At 40.1% G+C, this 9459-nt stretch overlaps 2 protein-coding genes across 2 annotated transcripts; both read right to left on the bottom strand.

Moving 5' to 3' along the window:
• Positions 1-5655: 5655 nt before the first annotated feature.
• Positions 5656-6504, bottom strand: LOC135636378 (mannose-specific lectin 3-like). Its single transcript, XM_065148067.1, has one exon. It carries the CDS (start codon positions 6502-6504, stop codon positions 5656-5658), a length of 849 nt encoding a protein of 282 aa, XP_065004139.1.
• A 1576-nt stretch (positions 6505-8080) lies between these two features.
• On the bottom strand, positions 8081-9418 carry LOC135635799 (uncharacterized protein At2g39795, mitochondrial-like). Its single transcript, XM_065147140.1, has 3 exons — positions 9056-9418; positions 8537-8901; positions 8081-8450 (listed from the first exon to the last, which is right to left on the bottom strand). The coding sequence occupies exons 1-3, from the start codon at positions 9320-9322 to the stop codon at positions 8291-8293; spliced, it is 792 nt and encodes a 263-aa protein (XP_065003212.1). The 5' UTR covers positions 9323-9418; the 3' UTR covers positions 8081-8290.
• Positions 9419-9459: the final 41 nt, after the last annotated feature.

Genomic DNA, 9459 nt, shown 5'->3' with positions numbered 1-9459 from the left:
GCTTGAAACAAGCTCCTAGAGCTTGGTATGAAAGGCTTAGTTCCTTTCTTATTTTAAATAATTTTACCAAAGGCAAGGTTGATACTACATTGTTTATTAAACATTTTGAAAATAATTTTCTTATTGTGCAAATTTATGTTGACGATATTATTTTTGGCTCTTCGGATGAATCACTATATGAATCATTTGTCAAATCTATGAGTCATGAATTCGAAATGAGTTTAATGGGGGAATTAACTTTCTTTTTAGGATTACAAATCAAACAACTTAAGGATGGTATATTTATTAACCAATCTAAATACACATTAGAATTGTTAAAACGATTTAACATGGATAATTCAAAAGCAATAAACACCCCTATGAGTACTGCGACTAAGTTGAATATGGATGAAAATAGTGAAAATTTCGATCAAAAAACATATAGGGGAATGATAAGTAGTCTACTCTACCTTACCGCGACTAGACCGGATATTATGTTTAGTGTAGGACTTTGTGCTAGGTTTCAATCAAATCCTAAATTATCTCATCTTAAAAGTGTTAAAAGAATATTTAGGTATCTTAAAGGAACTCCAAATTTAGGATTATGCTATCCAAAATCTGAAAAATTTGATTTAATAGCCTATGCGGATGCCGATTTTGGCGGATGCAGAATAGATAGAAAAAGTACATCCGGAACATGCCAATTTTTAGGACATGCACTTGTTTCTTGGACTTCCAAGAAACAAAATTTAGTTGCACTATCTACGGCGGAAGCCGAATACATTGCTGTGAGTGCATGCTGTGCACAAGTTGTATGGATGAAAAAAACATTAGAAGACTATGGAATTCACTTTAGAAATATTCCCATAAAATGTGATAATACTAGTGCCATATGTCTTACTAAAAATCCAATTCAGCATTCTAGAACTAAGCACATCGACGTTAGGCATCATTTCATACGCGATCATGTCCTTAACAATAATGTTGTTCTAGAATTCATTGACACAAAGCATCAATTAGCAGATATATTCACAAAAGCTCTGAACGAAGATCAATTTGAATTCATTAGAAGGGAATTAGGCATGTTAAATTGTCCCTAAAATGAGCTTCACGAAAAATGACTCGTCCTTTTCCTTTCTTTTGTGGATTTGATTTCTTCTTCAATTCAAAATGATCCATTAAAGTATAACTTATTATCTTGAGGGAAGCAAACAAAAAAAAAAGGGGGGGGGGGAGGAAGAAAAAAATTTTCTTTCCTCCACGGGATGCCAGCGGTGGCACCGCCAGATTTGGCGGTTGCACCGCCTGAGCGCTCGGGCGCCAGGTGGTGACATCGCTCGGTTTGGCGGTGGCACCGATCGAGCGACCCTTATTAACCCGAGGGGTTAGGGTCGGCGGTGACACCGCCCCCAACCCGAAGAGAGAGCACTCAAAACCCTCTCCCATTTCCTCTAACCCTCATTCTACCTCTTAGAAGCATTGGAGAAGGATTCTTGGTGGTCCAAGCCTTCCATCTCTCAACATAATCTTCATAAGGTAACACTTGAAATCCCTCTTTTTGGTATCTCATTCCCTCTTTTCCTTTCTCTTTCCCTTGCTTATTTTTCACAATTTTATCATCATCTTGTCTAGATAATGGCTCCTAAGATATCAAAAGGAAAAAGGATTGAAGGAGATTCATTTGACCATGATCTTTTTAAATCAAAAGAGGTAGCCCTTAGTTTTCCAAAATTTGAAAGACGAGTTATCCATAAGGGAAAATATGTTGATTTGGATGAACTAGAAGACTTAGATCCCATTAGGTGTTTTGCACACCTAGAAGCTCTACCTCTACTACAACTAGATGAACCAATCTATCCGCGATTAGTTAGATTGTTCTATGCCAACTTATATGAGGACGATGATAGCCTAAGCACTTACCTTCTAGGAACACCCATTAGAATATTTGACAGCACCATTTGTGAGCTAATTGGCATAACTGAAAAAGATAGAGGATGCTATTTTAAAGGTAAATGGGACGTCAACTCAATAGGAGCAACCTATACCGAAGCCGTAGAAACAATTTTTGAAAATCCAAACCTTGACTTCCTACCCAAGAGCTGTGAACACTTACTGCCTTTCAACTCTAAAATTCTTCATCACATTATCACAAGCATCATATTCCCCAAACAATTTCATCTTGATGAAATAAGTCAAATAGAGCTGAGTACCATGTATTGGATAATGATCGGTCAGCATAATTGTTTTGGGTACTCAATTCGGCAACACATGCAGGATATTATGGCCAAGGATACTATGCTGCCATATGGGAGGTTAATCACTAGATTTCTTCATGCCTATGACATTTGCATCCCACCTGATGAAGAATCTATTCAAAATGATAGATATAACATAATAAATAAAAACCTGCTGAAAAGACTTAGGTGCACCTTTAGCAATGGCATATGGGTTAGGCAGCCTAGAAGGACGGATCCAATTCCTCCACAAATAGAACACCCCGAAACACCAATACTTATGGGAAATGAATCTCCTCCTCCTAGTCCTTTTGGCGCAGCACCTTCAGCTCCTATTTCCTTCTCTGAAGATCGCATTATGGCGGAACTGTCTCAGATCAAATCACAGCAAGAACAAATTCAAAATCAACAAGTTGAAATTTTGAAGACACTACGACAAATGAATGAAAAAATAGATATCATGTATCAGCACTGTGGATTACCTCCTAAGGATTAAATTGATGTATCTTTTTATTCTGTTATGTTTGCTTTTAGATATCAGCACTGTGGATTACCTACAACAAGTTCAAAGTTTGTCATCTATTAAACGATAACTGATCCTTCCTTTTAGATAACTACTGTCTTGATCTGCATGATTTCCTTTGGATAAACTATTTCTGGCAAATTTGAATGATGAACCTTGTTTACTGTTAAATGCTAAATTTTTTTTATGATCATAAATTCGCTGGCTTGTCTCTTTTTGTTGATGACAAAGGGGGAGAAGTGATGACTAAGTGATGACCTACACCATAATGATAGCATGACTTATATGGATCACAAAAACTTGTGTGATATGAATGACTTATATGCCTTGCAAAATCCTTAAAAATATCACAAGATTGATTGATCATATTGAAAGCATGCCTTACATCTACATCATAAAATTTATATTGAAAATCTTTATCTTCTGTCGTAGTAAAATTCGTCCCTCTTCATTTAACTTATGATTTTCATAGAAGTTTCGTACTCACTATTGTTTAATGAGGATCACGATAAGCTCTATGGTTAGAACTTATCGGGTTATGCTTGAATCCAATGGGATGGAATTCAAGTATTGTTTATCTTCTCATAATATGACATATAGATAGGGGGAGTTATGTTTAACTCCGTCATCAATTGATTGTCATCATAAAAAAGGGGGAGATTGTTGAATCTCGAATTTTGATGATAAAATCAATTGATGGGTTATTTAATCTAATCCATATTATTGAGTTAAGTGTGCAGGATTAACTACGATAAACAGAAAACACAAAGCAAGTATGCCGGAGTCAAGTTCGATGAACGTTTAAGAGTCCGAAGAATCGTCGGAGATGCTGCCGGAACCAACCGAGAAGAAATCGGGAACCTGTTGGAAGTTCGCCGAAGAGATCGTCGGAGGTTCGCAGAGATCACCGAGAAGTCTCAGCTACTCATTAAAGTCATCACAAGTTCGGGAGCGTGCTTGGACCCCGTCGGAAGAAGTTCGTCGGAAAGCTCGCCGGAACAAGACTTGACGTTCGCGATTGATAAATTGCTTAGGACTTGTTTTGTTATGTAGTTCACTTATAATTAGGTTTAGGATTAAGAAGATAATCCTATATCCTGGTTAGGGGCCAACTAGGGCCAAAGTCAAATTTGGTTTGAGCTAAAAGCAAGCCAAACCAAGTGAACCGGAGAGCCAAGCGGTGGCACCGCCTGGCTGGGCGGTGACACCTCCTGGGTTGGGCGGTTGCACCGTCCAGCACTCGAACGCTGGGCGGTGGCACCGATTGGCTGGGCGGTGGCACCGCCAGCATCGGAAAACCAAAGAGAATTCAAATTTTTGGAGCCCAAATTTTGGAGCCTAAATTTGAATCCTCTTGAGGCCTATAAATACCCCTCAAAACTCAGCTGAGATTACAACTTTTTGAGCAGCAAGAGTTTGAGAGAAAGATCTTAGAAAAGTGTTAGCTTGTCTTCTTTTCAATTTGCTAGTGTTCAACCTCATCTCTTTTCGAAAATCGGTAAGAGAGTGAACCGCTTGTAAAGAGTTGTAAGAGGGGTATTTACCCTTCCATTTCAAGAGATTTGCTAGTGGAAAGTGGGAGCCTCATCGAAAAGGGGCCTCGCAAGTGGAGTAGGTCATTTGACCGAACCACTCTAAAATCGGCGTGATCCTTGGTTTGCATTTCATTATTACTATTTACATTATTGCAAACATTCTTATATGCTTTAGTTCCTTATTACTTTTGCTGCGCATATTTAAGAATACGCCTTCAAGATTAAGCTTGTCAAGTTCCGCTCTTATCATACGAAAGATTTTTTAAACAACCGAAGTTTTAATCCGCTGCACTAATTCACCCCCCCCCTCTTAGTGCTGCTCCGATCCTAACAATACTATGGCAAATCAGTCTCCATCGAGGTAAAGAGAGGGATAGAAAGAGTACATCAAGCGTTAGTTATATTAAATGAATTATCGATCAGATCTACCGTAAGGAAGTGTGATAAAAACAATTCAATAGTTGGTTGTCATGTCATCTCCAAGAGGATTTTTTTTTTTTTTTTGTTTCTTTCTCTTTATCTTTGCAAGTCATAAGCTATGGATGGCTTCCTTAGAAAAAGGTCACCAACGAAAGTTGTATCAAGCTTGACTTGATTAGTTAGACAACCGAAGAAACTTGAACATAGTTGAATTATAATACGTTTATCGTGATAATCAAGTTTTTTGTCAAGTTTCTAGTCCAAACCTTGATTTTCTGGGTAAATTATCCTTATATTAATTAATGCTAAAGAAATAGAATAGAATTTTTGGTGGGAAGATTATATTTAAGGTGCATTATTTTGCACAAAAGTTAGATTTTTTGAACCTTCAATTCTTATCTCTGATTCACAAAGGTATTGGAATTCACAAGGTTGGTTAGCATATATTATTATATTTATCAATTCAATTCAAAAAAAAAAAAATTATTAGGTTTAGATTCTAGGATTTAGAGTTTAGAGCTGACAGACAGACAGACAGACGTGATCTCAACCCAACATCAACATCAATTCACATATTAGGTTGTGGATCAAACCCATCCGATTCCAATTCTTAATAATAATAATAATATATGGATTATTCACTTAATCCTCTTTCATGAATATATTTTAATAAAAACAATTGGCTGTTGTTCCTTTTTCAACATCGTCTCTTCTGTTATTCCAATATAGGCTTTTGAATATGAATATTACCATAACATATATCTTTGAGAAAATCTGATATATTAGCCAAATATACATCTCCAATCAATCAAACTTTGTCTGATGTATTAATTTATTTACTTGGGCAGAGTTTCCAAGTAGAAAGACATATGATCCGGTTTATTATTGTGGAGTTACATGAGCCACCAGCGGCGGAATCGCCTACAGATATCTCGAGCTTCTAATTACGTGTGCAGCGTAGCAGCTAAGATATCGGAGCCGGAGCGAATGCAGAAGGAGTGGTTTGATCGTAGCCACCGGTGGCCCAGATTAAAGGTCCATAGACGGCAGCTTGGCCGTTGGACTGGAGGATCAGCACGTAGTCGCCATCCCCTTGTGGCGAAGGCTTGGTCGACCATATGCTCTGATACTGGTCGTCTTTGATGGTGAGCTGGCCCATGCGATTAAGCCTGAGAAAGCAGTGCTTGCCTCGGCCTACACTGCCCGACACCCACAGGTACTGGGACTCGCCCTTGACGAGCTCCAAACTGCAACTTTCAAGCATGGTCAGGGAATAATCCCTGGTTGAAAGCCCCTCGTTTTCGCCGAGAATGTCGGATGAGAATAAGGTGTTGTCAACCGTCGGAATGACATCGTCATCGGACTCCCCCTCCTCGCCGTCGTCCATGAGCACATCACTGGCGGACCCGGTGTCAGGGATGGACCAGACGACCGGGCCGTAGATGCCAACTTGTTTGTCGGGTCTGAGCACGGCCGCATACCTGCCTTCGCTGGCGGGGGTTCCAGAAGTCCAGACTGTGGTGCCGTCGGGGGCGGAGATGATCAGTTGACCGTATTGGTTGAGGGAGACGGTGCAGTTAACGTGGCCCTGGTCGTAGGTATCGGAATAGAAAGTCGCCTCGCTCTGCTCGTAAAAAACGAGGTTGCAGTCGCTTTGCATGGTGAAGGTAGTGTCGAGGTAGGAGAGCTGGCAGTCGGGACAGAGGATATCCCCGGTGAGCATGATGTTGTTATCGTGGGCGGTGGAGGGGCTTGTGCGCGAGAGGGCGGAGAGAACGAATAAGAGAGCACACACCACCCTAGGCATGGCCATACTCTTTCTCGCTGGGTAGCTTGCCGACGTCTCCTGCATCTCTAATTATATACACGATGGGTAGAGATGAAAAACCAGGGCATGGCTTTTGGTGTGATCAGGTTGACGAATCCCGTGCGTCTCTCAAGGACAAACCTATGAAAAAAGCGTGCAAGGGAGGTGATATTAAAAAGAATGCTATGGTCTCACGATTTGTGTGTCAGGATACCTATCACCAACATCCCTACGCTACCATCATCAACATATATATATATATATATGTGAGAAATAAAAAAAATAGAGAGAGAAATTCCTGCAAAATTCTCTCGCATCACTCTGTTCCTAATGTATTATTATGAAGGATGTGGTGGCTTATGCAGTAAGTCCCCTACTCCAACAAGTATCATAAGAAAGGTGATTGTTGACTTCAATTAACAAGACAGCTTCTCCATCTTTCTTTCCTTCCTATTATAACAACCTTCAATATATCCTAGTCTTAAAACCCAAAGTTCAATCTACTGTTGAATTCTTCCAAAAGAAATTGCAGTTACTGCTTGAAATCCCTTTTTTTGCAGCCAAACAATATCTATCTGTTTCTGGTGAAGGCTCTTCAAGTCCACAATTTCATCTTCATCTAAGCCTATTTCAACAACCAACGATGACTGTTAATCATCAAAATTTACCCTTCGATACCTGTAAAATCTATTGGAATCCTATCAAGATGACCTATACAAAGTCACCCGACAAATAAAAATTGGTTTGAGGGGCCATTTCACCCTACTAAACAGAAACCCTGTCTAAGGTGCCCATTTCCAGTGCATAACTTGAAAGAGTGTAAATAAAGAATCGGTAGATGAAGTTGAAGTGGTATAACACAATAATATGAACTTGAAGGAAAAAGATATCACACAATGAAGAAAATTTTTATTGTTGTAACATCTACCACCTCATATTGATTTTTTAAGCTTAAACCTCTCATTTTTAATCAGACATTTCATCAAGTTGCAGCAAAAGACATATTAATCGAGGTGGTTCCTATATGATGAATGTCAAGCAAAGTGTAAATAAATCTTACTGTCGCCCGATCATATTTAGTATTGCATGTCCAATTTTACTACTTTACATAGACATTTAACTTACTATTTAGCATACAGCTAAATTCAAAGGGACTAAAAAATGTGAACCGCATACACACAAACCCTATTTGTCATACTCCCTATTCTTCTCTAAAGAAGTCGATCATTTCTCAGGCAAAGAATAATACTTCCATATGCATCAGATCACTTACCTCTACCTAAACTCATGCGACTACATGACCTACTTTTACATAATGAAGGTAATTTATGCAAAAAAAAAAAAGAGAACACATACGAATCTGTATTCATGTGATTGTCATTTAAACATAAGGAAAAAAACAAATCAATTATTATAGGAAAAATAACTACCTCAGCAGTTTCTAAAGCAACAGCTAACAATATTAATGAAGGGTGATTGTGATAATCCATAGTCTATTTTACCTCATAAGCTTGGCAAGTAGGAAGCTTTCCTCCACCACAAAGCACACAAAGGAATGTTTTCAATTGTGCAAGCCATAAAATCTGCAAGCCAGAGATCGGTGCCATTGTTTTGGACTTGAAACCAGTACAAAACTGAACTAACAACGTCAGGCAGTAGCTCGCATCCATTAACATTCTCAAAGATGCTAATAGGCTGGGTTGGTAATGTCACTAAACAAATCATAACGAGCTTGCAATTTGGTAATGATTCAAACTAAAAGATAGTATCATCTGGGAAAATTTTTCAGATTCTAATTCTGAATAAACTGCTTCAAATTCTTCAACCACCACAGGTACTCTCGGCTATCCTTGTTTATCATGTACTCATGCAAAAAGTTGGTTGTCATGGGCGAAATTCCTCTAATCTCCAGATACTTGTAGAAAGCTTTCTGCAAATTCTCATCCAGATCACTGAAGGACAAGCAGCAAGTTACAGTCATTAACAAATAGATTTTATAGACATTAAACGTAACAAATCGATGGAAAGAATTACTGACTTGAAATCGGGTCCTTCGTAGGCAAGCATCTCATCATCAGATTCTTTGTTTTCTCTAACGGACATGCTGTCGATTGTAACTTCATCAGCGTAGGCAGTGCAAGAGAACTCCAAGCTTGGCCCATTTCCTTTCGAGATGTTCACGGTCAGCGGAACGCTGGATTGACCGGGCTTCTCCTCTTGATCACCGTCCTCATTATCATCGTGACCCACTCGATCATGATCCGGTTCCTCTCCGGTGACGAGGCTGGGCATAGAAACTATGACTTCAATGTTCTCTCCCTGGAAGCTTCTCTTAAGGGTTACAGTGTTCATCCCCTTCTCATCCTGGATCTCGAACGGAAACCCGTCGGGCACTTCCTCTACCTGATGAAGCGATTGAGGTAATAAGCACAGCAAGAATTAGTCCCAAGTGTGATCTTTTCCATCAAGATTGGATTTTATTCTCGGAGATTTCAGAATGGAGCTGTGGGCAAAAGGGAACCAAGTACTTTCTGAAAAGGGAATACAGGAAACTCACTCGATCGTGGTCGTCAGACTCCAGTGCACACTTGATCTCCGACTCGATGACACGGACGAGGTCGGCGTCGGTAGCTGGCTTCTTTGCCGCCGAAGAGAAGCACGCGGCGGAAGAGAAGGGGAAAGCTGTTCTCTCTCCGATCGTTGCCCTCGGAGACAGGATATGGATCAGCGTAGAGCGGTTGGCCTGGTGGCCTCGCCAAAGGAAGCGGACGGCCACAGGGGCGGCGGCAGAAGCGGCACGGCGAAGAGCGGCGGAGAAGGCCATTGTCGCGGCCGCTGGAACCGGAACTAAGCGTGCTTGACGCGGACGCACAAATACAAATTACCGTAGTAGGGGGTTAAGCCTCTAGGGTTTAGAGAAGGGGCGGCGTTGCACGGGTCCAAGATATAGATAGGGTCACC

Source organism: Musa acuminata, chromosome BXJ3-4 (genome assembly GCF_036884655.1).
Source record: "Musa acuminata AAA Group cultivar baxijiao chromosome BXJ3-4, Cavendish_Baxijiao_AAA, whole genome shotgun sequence".
Classification (NCBI taxonomy): Eukaryota; Viridiplantae; Streptophyta; class Magnoliopsida; order Zingiberales; family Musaceae; genus Musa; species Musa acuminata.
Note: the sequence above shows the minus strand (reverse complement) of the source record. Positions and strands in the feature narration are given on the sequence as shown.